We start from the raw sequence: 17,288 nt of genomic DNA, 5'->3' as shown, positions 1-17,288 counted from the left end.
TTTAGACCTTTTCAACAGCAAATGTATACATGTATTATCCTTGAAGTAATTGTAAGCTTTATTTATACAGATGGAACATTTAACTCTTAAAAAAAAAAGGTTCTTCAATGATTCTTTTGTAGCACTTTACATTAAACAAGGATCTGTCCTCTTAAAGGGACAGTTCACCCAAAAATGAAATGAAAATTAATTACTCACCCTTCATGTCGTTCCAAACCCGTAAGACTTTCGTTCATCTTCAGAACACAAATTAAGATATTTTTGATGAAATCTGAGAGATTTCTGTCCCTCCATTGACAGCTACGCAACTACCACTTTGACGCTTCAAAAAGTTCATAAAGAGATCGTAAAACTAATGAATTGAGCGGTTTAGTCCAAATTTTCTGATGAGACAATCGCTTTATATGATGCAAAGATTTAATTTAGGCTTTTATTCACATATAAACATTCATCAACGGAAACATCAACAAGCTCAAGCATGTTCGCTTGACGTGCGAAAACACCAATGAGGTTCATTCTCGTGTTACGCAGCACGTTTGAGCTTTAGTTTATGTTCGCTGATCAATGTTTATATGTGAATAACAGCCTAAAATCAATCTGTTCATCGTATACAGCGATCGAGTCTCTTCAGGAAATTTAGACTAAGGTGCTCAATTCATATGGATTGGTTTTACGATCTGTTTATGAACTTTTTAAAGCGTCAAAGTGGTAGTTGCGTAGCTGTCAATGGAGGGACAGAAATCCTCAGATTTCATCAAAAATATCTTCATCTGTGTTCTGAAGATGAATGAAAATCTTACGGCTTTGGAACGACATAATGACAGAATTTACATTTTTAGGTGTACTGTCCCTTTAAGAACCATTTTCTGCTGTACTTCTTCAGTAGCTAAATGGTTCTTTGGAGATATAACAAAAGTCTTGATTCTTCAGATCAACGTATTGGCTTCTGGCTTATAAAGCACCAGCACGTAATGTTAAATTTCACAAAACCAGTCAAGAACATGACTGGGTCATTGAAACTCAATCAAATGAAAGACATAAAAAAATATATATTTTACATGAAGTGATGTCTTTTTAAAACAAATAAGAGTTTTTTCATTGCACTGATTCGCATTACAGTAAGGCAAAAATGTATATATATATATATTTCAACTATTTATACATTGTGCATGATTTGTACCACCTTTAATTTATGCAGATTTAAATAAAAAAATATTATATTGCAGTAACAAGAATAATGAAAATCAGTCAGTAATAATCAGTAATTTTACGGTAATTACGGTAATGAGAATTTGCTGGCAAATTGTTCTGCAAATTTTTTTTTTCTAAATATAAGCATAATTTTCTTTATAAAAATTCATATTTACCTTTGATTTTTAGGTGAAATGTGACCTGGACAAATTTTTTATGAGATTCACCCATATATGTTTTTCTAAACAGCTACCCAAGTTACCTAAAAGGGTTATTTTATGACATCAGGCTGAAAAACCCCTTTGAACCTTAACATTTTTAAGAGAATACATGTTTCACCCTTTCTTTAGGAAAATGTTCTTTATGTTATGCTAGGTACTGGACTAATCATGGAGTACGAAATCTATCATAAACACAATTAACTGATAATTGCATGTGTGAAGATGAACTGCTGAAAAGACCGATGGTGGAGTCGACAGGTCTAAGCTGTTCAGACATACAGGATTAAGCGTTAAATTTAGCCTTGTCCTTTCAGAAACATATTGTAAAAGTGCAGCCAGTCTTCTTAAAGCTACATTCCAATTAAATCCCTGTATATATTACACCGTATTCCAAGCTTCAACCTCAGTCAGAAACACCAAACGACAAATCTGGTTTATATATATATATATATATATATACACAAAGCACGCTGAACAATCTGATATAGTTGAATAGTTGAGTCAAATGAGGAACAATCCCTCAAAAACATTTCTTGATATTTCTTCAGACGACTTCTTTATCCTTGTTGTTCTTTCTCACCGAAAAAGACTGGTCTAATTGAATAACTCTGAAGTAATTAAGGACAAAACTACAAATGAGATTTGGAGTCACGCCGGGATCCGTCAAGTCCTAAACACGTCTTTCCTTCAAAGCTAATGGAATTACTGTAAAAACAAGGTAACAGCAAATGGAGCATGCCGTTATTTTACATGGATCAATTCTATTTCAATTCAGGTGGACCATTTTTTTGTCATTAATGTATTTGAATTGCAAATTAAAACAAATCTTCTGAACGATAGTGAAATTTCTAGAATCTTGACACACACTGTCAATCATTGCGCAAGGAATGAATCAATTTTAAACAATAAGTACACCCTGCCCTGTGGAAATATCACCGGTAGACGAGAAAAATGTGTCATTAATTTGTTTTACTGAAATTGATGGCATCTTGCCAATGGAACCCTAGTAAGCGATTAAACTGTGTCTAAGCTCGCTAATTGGATACGTGATCGCTTGCTTCGACCAGGCAGTGTCAGTGTTGTCTATGCAAATAAAATTCTTATTTCGAAAATATGCGCACACAAAACATAATGTCACCCAGCATGTACGGAAATAGATCCAAAGTTTTTGTCCTCCTCTGAGAAAAAAGAAAAAAAAAAAGATCATGCAAATTGGACAAGGGGTTCAGTGACTCTACTTCTGTCCAGTTATATTGGAGTGGAGTACTTCAGTGTCTGTATTTGTGTGTAAAAATGAGTCGAAAGTACTGCGGCAGTATTACAGGAATGCAAATGAGTGTGTGTGTGTGTGTGTGTGTGTGTGGTTACATTTCCCATGTCAACTAATCATGATCAGCATTTGGGAGTGTTGGATTTTTCACACCAACAGCAGAAATGTCGATGCAGTGCATCTGTATTGTGGATAAACCGTATTTATTGCAAAATGCTTTACATTTATATTTAGATATTTCAGGAGGGAGACAGAAACTTATTTATTATTGTACACTTTGTGCCAAATGGAATTTCTAAAGTCGGCTGAATAAACATACCCAGCTTACAACAACAAAGTTGCTTATTTGTCTTGAATTTCTAAATTCACTTTCCTGTTTATGCTCATGCAAACATGTGCAGACAGAATATTTACAATGCCGCAACTTCAGGGCACAAACAGAAGAATTCAATTCTGGTGGGAGAGATCTTGTTTACGAAGCTTTGATGTTTAAGCTATTGGGGTGACGTAAGGACGATAAAAACCCCCAATAAGAATTAAACCAATAACAGAAATAAGTAGATGACTTACTACCATCAAAGCGAAAACAGATTCTACAAAGTGCCCTAAAATAAACAGAATGTAAAATCCAATTCATAAGCATTCACCACCTTTAATATGAAACACCTATATCATCACTGGTGTAGCCAATTGGGTTTTGAGGTGACATAAATAGTTGAGATCACTTGTGTAGTCTAGTCTAATAACACCTCAATCTGGAAGTTCCAGCTTTCTGATGAGTCAGTCCAAGCAACTAATTAAAAGCATAAAGAAGGAAAACGGATACCAGAAGATTTCCAAGACTCTGAATAGCCCTCGAAGAACAGTTAGTTATATAATTAAGAAATGCAAGAAGCTGTCAATTCAATGGAGGCCACCAAGAAACCAATGTCCTGGAATCAGAAGGTTGATGAAACCTTCAATCATTATAAGATCATTAGAAATCTCACTGTACGACATGGATCTAATAAACTTGGGTACGACACGCGTGTAGACTTCTACGAGGATGACACCTATTGAATCATAGGCTATGACTCAAGTTAGTATAGAAGAGTTTTTTGGATTTTTGAGGTGTGGATCCGCGCTCACTATAAAGACTAATATTACTCACAACCCATTGCGCTTTAAAGGGATACTCCACTTTTTTTGGAAATAGGCTCATTTTACAACTCCCCCAGAGTTAAACAGTTGAGTTTTACCGTTTTCTAATGCATTCAGCCGATCTCCGGGTCTGGGGGGGTCCCACTTTTAGCATAGCTTAGCATAATGAATTGAACCGGACAAGACCATTAGCATCTCTCTCAAAAAAATTAACAAAGAGTTTCGATATTTTTCCTATTTAAAACTTGACTCTTCTGTAGTTACATCGTGTACTAAGACCGACGGAAAATGTAAAGTTGTGATTTTCTAGGCTGATATGGCTAGGAACTATACTCTCATTCCTGCGTAATAATCAAGAAACTTTGCTGCCGTACCATGAGTGCAGCAGGCGTAATGATATGATGCAGCGCCTGAAAATAGCCCCCAGCTCAGTAGCCTATTATCAGGCGGCATGTGCTGCGTCATATCATTACGCCTGCTTCACCCGTCGCAATGCTTTTCCGTCGGTCTTAGTACACGATGTAACTACAGAAGAGTCAAGTTTTAAATAGGAAAAATATCGAAACTCTTTGTTTATTTTTTTGAGAGAGATGCTAATGGTCTTGTCCGGTTCAATTCATTATGCTAAGCTATGCTAAAAGTGGGACCCCCCAGACCCGGAGATCGTCTGAATGGATTTGAAAACGGTAAAACTCAACTGTTAAACTCTGGGGGAGTTGTAAAATGAGCCTATTTCCAAAAAAAGTGGAGTATCCCTTTAAAGGGTGAACTACAAACACGAGTAAAAAGTGTTAAAAAACGACAAAACATGGCGGATATGCACGACCTACATAAAGGTTTGAGTGACTAATCAAAGTTTAACCTGATAAAAAAATAAAAAAAAATTATTTAATGTTATCCGTGTTATATTTCATCTGCAATTCTAATGTGGACTTTTATAAAGATCTGTTCGGCCATTCGGCCATAACTTTTAAAAGCATCATTATGCATTAACGAGAGATCTTGTTTACGAAGTCTTGATGTTTAAGCTATTGGGGTGACGTAAGGATGATAAAAAACCCCAATAAGAATTAAACCAATAACAGAAATAAGTAGATGACTTACTACCATCAAAGCGAAAACAGATTCTACAAAGTGCCCTAAAATAAACAGAATGTAAAATCCAATTCATAAGCATTCACCACCTTTAATATGAAACACCTATATCATCACTGGTGTAGTCAATTGGGTTTTGAGGTGACATAAATAGTTAAATTGAGATCACTTGTGTAGTCTAGTCTAATAAGACCTCAATCTGGAAGTTTAAGCTTTCTGGTGAGTCAGTCCAAGCAACTAATTAAAAAGTATAAAGAAGGAAAATGGATACCAGAAGATTTCCAAGACTCTGAATAGCCCTTGAAGTACAGTTAGTTATATCAATAATTAAGAAATGCAAGAAGCTGTAAATTCAAGAAACAAATGTCCTGGAATCAGAAGGTTGATGAAACCTTCAATCATTATAAGATCATTACAAATCTCACTGTACGACATGGATATAATAAACTTGGGTATGTACTGTACGACGTTGACACCTATTGAATCATCGGCTATGACGCAAGTTGGTATAGAAGAGTAAAACATCATCAGCATGAGGTAGTGGTAAACAAATAGAGCAAGATGAATTGCACTTGTGTTTATTTTACATTTTGTATGTGTGCTGAAAAAAAAAGGAGAGAGAGTGAAATAGGAGAATGACGTGGTTATTGCTGGGAAAAAGAAGCCAAATTAGCCCACCAATTTTGTAAATGGAGCTTAAGGTAAGTAGTTTTAAGTTTTAACGCCATGTAACATTGATCAATACGCAATTTCATGTTGCATTTTTATTGGCTCGTCAGTATCTGTAGGTCGTGGCAGCAAACACACACTGTGAGATGATCATGATGAATTCTGACACTGTCAGTAAATGATCACAGGCTGTCTTTGGTCGCAAGTCCGTGGCAATAGCCGTCTTTAATCTCTCTCGCTGCACGACATAGGATCGACGTTTAGGAGACACGACCACAGAAATCGCCACGATTGGTCATCTTTCGTCTGGGACAGCCCAAAATCGTACAGTGTGTACCGGGCATTAGGTCTTAAAGGGATATTTCACCACTGGAAAGATGAATGTGTATTTAAATTGGGTCATTTATGTAGTAGAAATGTGAAATTATTTTAGAAGTTGGTGCCTTCTAGACTGATAAAAGCCAGAAAATGTATTTTTGGCTCATGTGGATGAAAGACTACAACTCCCAGAATGCACTTGTTTCGCTGGCCTACAAGGCCACTCCCAAGCCACGCCTACCGGTTACAGAGGGCAGTATCGGGAGAAATGATACAGCTAGGCTACTAGTCGACTGGAAACTGAAAAGACGGTGTTTTATCGTGAGATCCCCCTATGGGCGGGTTGAACACATGCGGGACAGCTCCTCCTACTGGCTGGAGTCTCTCGCCTCTGGACAAAAGAGCCTCTGATGACGATAAATGAAGATTTTTGCGTCATCTGAGGTTTTTTTCCAGACACACAATACAGAAATCTCTCGTCTCAGGGGGACATGAGGGAGGGAAGCACGGTCACTCGAAAATACTACCGGGTTTCTACTGATACGAAGCTTAATGCTAATTGGTGAAGCATCCCTTTAAGTTAAGTTAAGAAAAGTTCAATGTTCTAAATAAGATCCTACCAGAAACTGCCATACTAAACAGATAAGATGTTTTTGTAATACAGCACCAGAACTAAATCCAACTGAGAATTCATGGGCGAACTTGAAAAAGGCTGTTCACACACAATCTCAATGCAACCTGAACGAACTTGAGTGAAACAGAACAATGGTGGGAACAGACGTCGTTCAGGAATTGAAATGTTGGAAGGACTTCTATTAAAGTAGTAAAGTCACAGATGAGAATCTTGAGCTGGTCAGTGTTACACATACTGATACCGGTGTGATTCTGTGCAGAATCATGCAAAAATAAAGGTTTTCCGAAACGGATGCCACTGTTAATGCGTTATTCATAGTGACCCATGATAGATTTATTTGGTGTCTTTCCTAGAATGGACGAATGTTAGCGACTTTACGTGATAAACAACATACAGTAGAGCTGGTATTACAAAATATACAGTGGCACATGCCACTCAAATACAGACGTGCGTTTAATTGACATTTAAAATATCGCTAAATTAGGCTATTTAGTTAGGATTTTGTGTCACAATTACGCCAGATGCTCAACTCATCTGTCAGTCACTACTGGAGGTGTCACAACATGTCTCAGTGTCCTTACTATTCAACCTAAACAGTATGTGAGATTAGAATAAGTGCGTCCCAATCATAGTACGTTGAAAAGAGTATGCCAGAAGTCCTCGGATGGTCTACCATTTCCGGTGGATTTTTGAGGTGTGGATCCGCGCTCACTATAAAGACTAATATTGCCCACAACCCACTGCGCTTTAAAGGGTGAACTACAAACACGAGTAAAAAGTGTTAAAAAACTACAAAACATGGCGGATATGCGCGACCGACATAAAGGTTTGAGTGACGAATTAAAGTTTAAAACATTTTATTTAATGTTATCCGTGTTATATTTCATCTGCAATAACAATGTGGACTTTTATAAAGATCTGTTCGGCCATTAATTTTTAAATGCATCATTAAGCATTAATATGAGGAGAGTCTCCGCATGAAAGACCCGTGACTGACGTGCTTCTGCATTTCTCTCTGATCCGGTAGGAAATTAAATTAAATTAAATGTGGAGGATTTTAACTGTGACAAGATGATTGACAGGCCAGTTTACTGCGACAGAGAGCAACCGTATGACGTGATAGTGTGTCCCAAAGCTTGTCTACTCGTCTGCTACACACTCAAAAGTATGTACATACATTTAGGGTGTAGTAGAAATAGGTGAATTGAGACGCAACATTCTCGACTATGTCAGTGGCACATGCCAACGGATGTGTGACTAAGATTAGCGGCATGTGCCATTGGCTTCTGTGCATCAGATGTCATGTCACTTAATGTTAATAATACTGCCACTGGTGCAGAGAAAACATCAACAGTGCAGCTTGATAATCACTGTTTGAACAAGACCACAAATACAAACACTGTTGCTATTGGCTGTAAACACTTACCCCATTGAAGGGTGATTTGTCAAGATTGAGTCACTTCATTCTGTGGCTGTCCTTCTGGCCATGAATCCAATGAACCTCTAATGCTGGTCTATGTTAAAAACCAGTAAACAAGTCTGTTTCTTTCCACTTCCACAACAGATGAAAACACTTAATAGCATTTCAACTGCTTCTCAAGTAAATAAAACTGTAAATAGATGCATCTGAATAGAAAACACCAACACTTTCAGCTGTTTACCATATGAACACACTGGGTGTCTAATGAAACCTGTCAAAAACATGAATGGATCATATTTCAAAATAACACAATCAAAAACTACTAATGTGAACCAAATGAAAATTATCAGTGAGAATTTGTGACAGTAATGACTTGTTGGTGAAAGGTAATCTGGACTTGTTTGAATGAGATTCCCCATCTACTGGTTTTGACAGGTTTCTATACACTCACTAAAACAACAAACTACCTCAATCTACAAACTAGTCCATACATGAAATAGGGTTTGTTTAGACAATTCTCTTTACCTGTAGGCTACTTAAGTGTTGTAGTTTACCGTGGTAAATACGAATGAATTCATCAGCAAATGTCTGATTTAAAACAGTAGACCATATTTAGGAGATTTTGAGAGAAGCATATAATTGTAGCCTACGTTCAGGCGATTCAGCGTCACGTGATCGAGTATTCCCGCCTTGTACACAATTATCTTGGTACCCGTAGTTTCCGCTAAAACGGATATAAAGTTACTGTTACTAAAATAACATAAAAATAAACAAATATTCTGTACATTTATTACACTTTGAAGGTGATTCCATATGAATTTATATTGTTTATAATATAAAAAACGGCGGAAATAATATTGAAGTTGCCTAACTCTGGTATTTAAGCAGAATCTATGATTGCCGAGGTAAAACTCAGCTACTAATAGGTTTAAAATGTTAATTAAGTAAATCAAAAAACTATATTAGCTAACACAGATGATGAACGCAGAAGGTGATGATTGACACGCGTTGCAGCCAATCAAAAGGAGAGTTGAGTTTGGAGGGGCGGAGAAACGAGCAAGTGCACCTGAGAGACATCTGAGAAACTGCACACACACCTCCAGAGACCCTCGCAAGATACAGGTATAATATTTCCTTTATATTTGTTTGAATTTAACTTAATATTCATGTTAAACCATTTTTTATTTCTACCCAATCAAAGGTAGAAATGACCTTAAGCACGAGGTTAAATAAAATATAAGCTTCATTTTTTGTTTTTTACTTGTTTAATCATTTCCATATTTCCTCACTATGTATACTGATAAATATTATGATGATATAGCAGTGCGTTATTTTGGGATTAAGATTTTTTTCTCATTATAAAATGTCTACAGAAAGATTAAACAGGCCTATATATATATAACGTCTGTTGATAATCGTTAGTACAGCTTATTATATGGCAGTTTTTGTTTGCATTTGCCATGGTTACATTCTCTGAGTTTATGTTTCCAAGCCAACAGAAATCGCTAGGCATATATTAAAACACTTCCTTGTAATCCCACGTGACGTCTTGAGGACCTCAGTTCACTTCAAAAAAGCCTTTGGTGTAAATATCTTAAATGCATTCAGTGTACAATGCAATAAAAGCTCATATCAAACTGTGATTTGTATAACAATTTTAATTATTTGATATAATAATTGTAATATTTTGAATATTTTAATTTCACAGACCAACCTGAAGCTGCAAGAGAGCACCGACTGTAGATACACCTGACCAGAGAAGAACTTGGACACAGAGAGTAATGGCCACAGATGCAGTGAACGAGCTCCGCCAGCAGTGCCTCAAAAGGGGCTCAGCAGGAATCAAGGGTCTCGGAAGGTCAGGGAAATATTCAAATCTCTTTAAAAATGGTAAATGATTGTAACTTATGATTCCAAAGAGAGAGAGAAAAAAAAATTGTGGTGATGTGGGGCAGTGGTTATTCAGGTCTGGTAATGGGAAAGTTGTTGTTGATGAATTATTAATATTGAGATAATTAACCTCAGGTTACTCCAGAAAGACTGAACCAGTGATAGGGACCCAGGGTTATTTAGTTACCTGAAATGAAAACCATAAAATCAAATAAAAACATTTGATGTATATTATATCATTGTGTGTGTGTGTGTGTGTGTGTGTGTGTGTGTGTGTGTGTATTTTCATTTAGTTTATCTTGATGTACTAAAATAACTAAAACTGAAATAAAAATTAATAAAACCTATGTGGACATAATTAAAATATGATATAAGATATGATATATATGTCATATTTTTATTGGACACATACTGTCATGTGCTCATTTTTAAAGACACTGCTAGTAAAAATGGGCTCAACTCACCCTGCTCTCCCATAATGCACTGAGATGCTTTATTTTTTTTGTAATTCTCATTATTCTTTGTGATTAATTTCTACTTTTTAAGTTATAATCTCAAATTTTATGTCAATTATGACGTTTTAATTCATAATTTTTACTTTTTAGTCATAATTTAAAGTCACATTTTCAACTTTTCATCACATAATTATGACTTGGTATATCATAATTTTTTCCATAATTATGACTCAAAGTCACATTATCACATTTTTTTTTAATGTAATGTTATTTGATGGTTTTCGGAGTTATATGACTTGGACATGTACTTCATAAAATTCACCTAATAAGATGATACAATGATGTTTGTCAGGTGATAAATCAATATTTCAAATAATAATTTTGTCTATTTCATTCAGCTTTTACAAAGGTTGAGTATTAAAATATGTCTAAGTCCAACATTTAAACTACGAACGTAAATATTTTTTCCAGGACGTTCCGCATTATGGACGATGATGGCAGTAAATCTCTGGACTTCCAGGAGTTTCAGAAGGGATTGGAGAACTACGGCGTGTCCGTGGGGAAGGACAAAGCACAGCAGATCTTTGCCATGATGGACAAGGATGGAAGCGGCACCCTCAACTTTGATGAGTTTCTGGAGAAACTAAGGGTAAGAAACTACAGAAACGCTTCCAGGATGCAGAAATGTAAATAAGAGATGCATTGTGCAGTGTAGACAGCGTCATTGATTATAACTGAAGTTAAAGCAAGCGGGAGCGTTCTTTGATCGCTTTCTGTAATTTAATCACAATTTAAACAACCAATTATTTTCATGTTACTAAGAGAAACAATGTAAAGTTGACCGTTTTAGTCACTGGCTTGATTTACTGACTCATAAACAGCAATAAATTATTTTAAGACGAACCTCTGACTGTACAGGAATCATTATTAGAAATGACTGATCACAGATCAGGTATAAGAATGAACAAGGTTACTTGCATGTTGTGGCTTTACTGTCAGGTCCATATCTTACAGTAAAAGTATTTTAGCGAAGCCTGCGCCGAAATTTCAACTGATTTACCAAATCCACAGTGAAATATACCAACATTCACATAGTTGAAAATAAATAACCACTTGAATCCGTGTCTTTGCTTCAGCCGCCCATGTCGAGTGCACGGAGGCAGGTGATCGGTCAGGCGTTCCAGAAGCTTGATAAGACAGGAGACGGTGTTGTGACTGTAGAAGATCTGCAGGGTGTTTACAACAGCAAACATCACCCCAAACACAAGAGCGGAGAGTGGACAGAAGAACAAGTCTTCCGCTCGTTCCTCGACAGCTTCGACTCCCCGTACGACAAGGATGGAAAGGTTCCTCCCATTTATTCCTGCATTTACAGTCTAATAAGTGTCTGGAGATTAGATATAACTATCATCATCATCATGAGTGTTCATTTTTGTGCTCATACGCAATACCATAATAATTATACATATTAACCGAAAAGGTGTACTAGGCTTGAAGCTTTTTTCATAAGCATCACTTCCACTACTAAATCTGTAATCTATGCAAAAAGATACAAAACAAAACAGTTACTAAAGACAAAACTGCTGAAGACCTCTAAACACTGAAAATTAAAAATTCGTAGATAAAGTCTCTTTCTGTGTTGACTTTTGATCTCATAATTATTACTTAGTATGTCATAATTTAATTGTTTGTCATAATTTCGACTGTGACTTTTTAAATCTGAATTTCTGCTTTTTTGTCATCATTTAACACTTTTCATCTCATAATTATGACTGTCATATAAAAAAAAAATCATAATTATGACTTTTAAATATAGAATTTTATGATATTTTGTTTAATTTTTTAATCTCATAATTAACCAAAGTCATGATTTCAACTTTATGATTCATTATGATTTCCCAAAGCAATTAAGTTACAGTATTAATTAGGTACAGTAAGAAATGTACTTACTGTACCTACCCCTTTTTTTAAATAAGCGTTGCTTATAAATTTATGCTTAAATTTAATATATGACAAAAACAAAACGGTTACTAAAGACAAATTAATTTAAGACCTTTATACTCAACTGAAAATGACACCTTTTATAAATTAATACAATTCTTTCATATACTTTTATATACAAATAATTAAGAGACTCGATCGCTTTATATAATGAAAATATTTAATTTAGGCTTTTATTCCCATATAAATATTGATCAGCAAACATAAACAGAAGCTCAACCGAACCTGCTTGACATGCAAACCTATTGCAGAAGCTCAAACGTGCTGCGTAACACGAGAATGAACCTCATTGGCTCTTGCAGAAGCTCAAACGTGCTGCGTAACACGAGAATGAACCTCATTGGCTCTTGCAGAAGCTCAAACGTGCTGCGTAACACGAGAATGAACCTCATTGGCTCTTGCAGAAGCTCAAACGTGCTCCGTAACACGAGAATGAACCTCATTGGCTCTTGCTGAAGCTCAAACGTGCTGCGTAACACGAGAATGAACCTCATTGGCTCTTGCAGAAGCTCAAACGTGCTGCGTAACACGAGAATGAACCTCATTGGCTCTTGCAGAAGCTCAAACGTGCTGCGTAACACAAGAATGAACCTCATTGGCTCTTGCTGAAGCTCAAACGTGCTGCGTAACACGAGAATGAACCTCATTGGCTCTTGCAGAAGCTCAAACGTGCTGCGTAACACGAGAATGAACCTCATTGGCTCTTGCAGAAGCTCAAACGTGCTGCGTAACACGAGAATGAACCTCATTGGCTCTTGCTGAAGCTCAAACGTGCTCCGTAACACGAGAATGAACCTCATTGGCTCTTGCAGAAGCTCAAACGTGCTGCGTAACACGAGAATGAACCTCATTGGCTCTTGCAGAAGCTCAAACGTGCTGCGTAACACGAGAATGAACCTCATTGGCTCTTGCTGAAGCTCAAACGTGCTGCGTAACACGAGAATGAACCTCATTGGCTCTTGCTGAAGCTCAAACGTGCTGCGTAACACGAGAATGAACCTCATTGGCTCTTGCAGAAGCTCAAACGTGCTCCGTAACACGAGAATGAACCTCATTGGCTCTTGCAGAAGCTCAAACGTGCTCCGTAACACGAGAATGAACCTCATTGGCTCTTGCAGAAGCTCAAACGTGCTCCGTAACACGAGAATGAACCTCATTGGCTCTTGCAGAAGCTCAAACGTGATGCGTAACACAAGAATGATCCTCATTGGCTCTTGCTGAAGCTCAAACGTGCTGCGTAACACGAGAATGAACCTCATTGGCTCTTGCAGAAGCTCAAACGTGATGCGTAACACAAGAATGAACCTCATTGGCTCTTGCTGAAGCTCAAACGTGCTGCGTAACACGAGAATGAACCTCATTGGCTCTTGCAGAAGCTCAAACGTGCTGCGTAACACGAGAATGAACCTCATTGGCTCTTGCAGAAGCTCAAACGTGCTGCGTAACACGAGAATGAACCTCATTGGCTCTTGCAGAAGCTCAAACGTGCTGCGTAACACGAGAATGAACCTCATTGGTTCTTCTCGCACGTCAAGCGAACATGCTTGAACCTCCGTTTATCACAACTGATATGCGAGTTGATTAAAGTTTATATGTGAATGAAAGTCTAAATTACAACATGGCATGAACACACCTTTTTTTTTTCCTTCCTCTGATAGGTGACACTGGAGGAGTTTGTGAACTACTACAGTGGGGTCAGTGCTTCTATCGACAGCGACGAGTATTTCATCACCATGATCAAGAACGCATGGAAGCTGTAGTCGTCATCGCTCGCCATTCATTTCACATGCATTCCATTTGTCATTAGAAATAACACTGAAATAGTGCAGATTGTAAACTATTTACTTGTAGAAATCATGTCTAATTAAAGGTTTTTGACTGCTACATCTTGCCTTAATGTTTCACACATTGCTTGTTCCCAGAAGACAAAGTCCCTCTCACAGATCCATCTGATTCTGGTTGACCTTTGACCCGGGACACGAAAGTAAACAGCGTGACTGCCAGTCAAAATCTGGGCTTGTAAGTCGTCAGCCTCAGAAGAGCTTTACTGATTTCTCTGACAAACACCTTTCAATCAGTTGTTAAATCGCACCAGCTGTAAAGGCTGTAAACTTGTGCGTCGATACAATTGATGCGGTTTCTGTGCAGATGTGTATGAGTTTGTGTCGCCATCTGCTGAACATTCACTACATGACACCTCATCGTCATAATCTCAACTCATTTTAGGAAAAAAAAAGTCTTTGATTATTAATGCAGAAGCAGAACAAAAGTGATTCTCACTACACAGATTTGTATCAAACAACTAGCAATCGGCAATTTTAACCAAACTAATTCAAAAGTTTAGGGTCTGTAACAAGAAATGAATACTGTTTATTCAGTAAGGATGCATTAAATTGATCAAAAGTGACAGTAAAGACATTTATAATGTTACAAAAGATTCTATTTTTTAAAAGAAAATGCGGTTCTTTTCATCAAAGAATCCTGAAAAAAAAATGTTTTACGGTTTTCACAAAAATATGAAGCAGCACAAACTGTTTTTAACATCGATAATAATCAGAAATGTTTCTTGAGCAGCAAACCATCATATTAGAATGATTTCTGAAGGATCATGTGACACTGAAGACTGGAGTAATGATGACAGGAATAAATTACATTGTTAAATACATTCAAATGTCACATTACAATTGTTTTTAATATTTTGATCAAATAAATGCAGCCTTGATGAGTATGAGACGAAATAAAAAAAATATTAAAAAATCTCACCCCAAACTTTTGACCGGTAGTATATTTCACGCAAAAGTAAATAAAGCAAGTTTTCATTGTGACGATATTTCCTTTATGCAAAATATATTTTCTTTAAACTTTGGATGTGTTCATGATGTTCACCCATGAATCAAAATCATAAAGAAAAATCACATGATTCTTCCTTGTGAGAAAGTGAAGCCCACGATTTGACATAAGACAAAAATTTATTTCAAATGTTTCATCTTTTTTCTTTCTTTTTTTTTTCTTTTTTACTTTGATATTACTATTTATTTTGTAAAGGAGTTTTGGAGACATGGTGTGCTAGTAAGTGATAATATACGCATAGAAATTTACAGAACATTCAAGGGTACAAGTTTTTTTTTTTTTTTTGTCCTTTTTTTTCTGTCTAAATGCACTCAAACTTCCAACACACGAAGAAATATCATCTCCAAAATGACATGAAAATGGATAAAAAGTTAATATAGTAAATCAATATTTAAAAAAAAAAAAAGAAAAAAAAAAAAGGCCAAAACAATACAAACCCTCAGAATATGGAAAATAAAAACAAATACAGAGATGCTGCTTTAAAATGTTAAATTCTCATCAGATCAACTAAAAAAAGAAATATTAAACATTATCTGCCCCTAAACGAAGCTACACAACTCAATCAGATGTTTCAAGAGACGTTGGTGTGAAGATATTTTTCTCTTTTACAGGGGGGGGGGCGAGCTCTAGAAACAGATCCACTACAGCACGAGTCCGTGTGCTGGTTAAGTCCTTTATTGGTTAACACCGATGAGAAATCTAACTACCATCTTAGCAGACTAGTAAAAGTGTCAGCTTGTCCTAGAAAGTGAACATCCAGGAGACGCTTGGTGAAACTGCCAGAAATCAGTCGCAACCTGGGAAAAAAAAATGGAACAACTACACCGAACACAGGGGATATAGGTCAGGTGACTGATGCTACCGGCCAGCTGATTGGCCGACAAGTGTGATGATGCGGCGAGGTCATGATGAAATGGTCTGAAGCCGAGAGCCAGTGGAAAAAAGAGAGAGAGGGAGAGAGAGACAGAGAGACAGAGCGAATGAGTAAAAAACGGTCCCACGGTAGAAACTGCAGTCTTGTCGATTCCGCGTCTTAAACGGAGAGAGAAACACCCTCACACTCATCAATATGATGAGCGACCAAGTCCAAAGCCATACATGGAAAAGTCTCGATTTTTTTTTTTTTTTTTTTTGTTGTCTTTTTAATTTGTTTATTTGCAGTCCAAGAGGAAAAAAAACAACTAAAAACAAACGAAACGATAAAAAAAAAAAAAACAGCTCCAGATTTACAATAAATGTTGGAGGGGAAAATGAACTACAGAAGTTTGGGTGAGTCCCAGGGGTCCTCAGAGCGGTCTGACTGGGCTGTCCGCAGAGATGCCTGCACTGAAACCCTGGTGGGCGGCTGTGGGTGGAGCAGAGCTTCACGATGCTATGTGCTCTCGCCCGCGGGGGTCTCGCTGTTCTCACAGTTACCTGGAAGAGAACGAGACAACATTCAACTCACAAATATACAGTAAAACAAGGGGCTGATCAAGAAATATAGCTTTACCTTACCACTGTTTTTTAATTACTCAATATTTAGGATATTAAAGCAGCCCTATTACAGTTTTGTTTGAAAGGTTCCTAATTTTGTTTGAGTCTCCTTCAATACATGCATCCAAGGCCAAAAAACACTTCGATCTGTCTGAATAGGTTCAACAAGGATTCAGTCTCTCTTAACCCCTCCTTTCTGAGAGCCTACTCTGCTCTGATTGGTCAGATGGCCCAGTCTGTTGTGATTGGTCTACTCTGCTCTGATTGGTCAGATGGCCCAGTCTTCTGTGATTGGTCTACTCTGCTCTGATTGGTCAGATGGCCCAGTCTGTTGTGATTGGTCTACTCTGCTCTGATTGGTCAGATGGCCCAGTCTGTTGTGATTGGTCTACTCTGCTCTGATTGGTCAGATGGCCCAGTCTGTTGTGATTGGTCTACTCTGCTCTGATTGGTCAGATGGCTCAGTCTGTTGTGATTGGTCTACTCTGCTCTGATTGGTCAGATGGCCCAGTCTGTTGTGATTGGTCTACTCTGCTCCAATTGGTCAGACGGCTCAGTCTGTTGTGATTGATCTACTCTACAGACTGGGCAATCTGACCAATCAGAGCAGTGATTGGTCTACTCTGCTCTGCTCTGATTGGTCTAATCGATTTTTTCT

General features: G+C 37.2%; 2 protein-coding genes across 4 annotated transcripts in view; one reads left to right on the top strand and one right to left on the bottom strand.

Moving 5' to 3' along the window:
* Positions 1-8,945: 8,945 nt before the first annotated feature.
* On the top strand, positions 8,946-14,188 carry capsla (calcyphosine-like a). Its single transcript, XM_084410615.1, has 5 exons — positions 8,946-9,080; positions 9,667-9,816; positions 10,775-10,952; positions 11,440-11,649; positions 13,963-14,188. Exons 2-5 carry the CDS (start codon positions 9,740-9,742, stop codon positions 14,062-14,064), a joined length of 567 nt encoding a protein of 188 aa, XP_084266741.1. The 5' UTR covers positions 8,946-9,080; positions 9,667-9,739; the 3' UTR covers positions 14,065-14,188.
* Positions 14,189-15,257: 1,069 nt separating this feature from the next.
* ranbp3b (RAN binding protein 3b) overlaps positions 15,258-17,288 on the bottom strand; it is a 36,001-nt gene continuing 33,970 nt past the window's right edge. For all 3 annotated transcript variants that reach the window (XM_084410952.1, XM_084410953.1, XM_084410954.1), the window contains one exon: positions 15,258-16,570. In XM_084410952.1, coding sequence (XP_084267078.1) covers positions 16,527-16,570 — 44 coding nt within the window. In that variant the 3' untranslated portion in view covers positions 15,258-16,526. The remainder of the gene's footprint in view (positions 16,571-17,288) is intronic.

Source organism: Rutilus rutilus (genome assembly GCF_951802725.1).
Source record: "Rutilus rutilus genome assembly, chromosome: 6".
Classification (NCBI taxonomy): Eukaryota; Metazoa; Chordata; class Actinopteri; order Cypriniformes; family Leuciscidae; genus Rutilus; species Rutilus rutilus.
This window is presented reverse-complemented; position numbering and strand designations above follow the sequence as displayed.

What these genes read in the sequence shown, in the direction of transcription:
- capsla (XM_084410615.1), top strand. Translation starts at nt 9,740, where the DNA reads ATGGCCACAGATGCAGTGAACGAGCTCCGCCAGCAGTGCCTCAAAAGG. An exon ending in GGAATCAAGGGTCTCGGAAG is followed by an intron (nt 9,817 to 10,774) that starts GTCAGGGAAATA and finishes TATTTTTTCCAG; the next exon opens with GACGTTCCGCATTATGGACG. An exon ending in AGTTTCTGGAGAAACTAAGG is followed by an intron (nt 10,953 to 11,439) that starts GTAAGAAACTAC and finishes TCTTTGCTTCAG; the next exon opens with CCGCCCATGTCGAGTGCACG.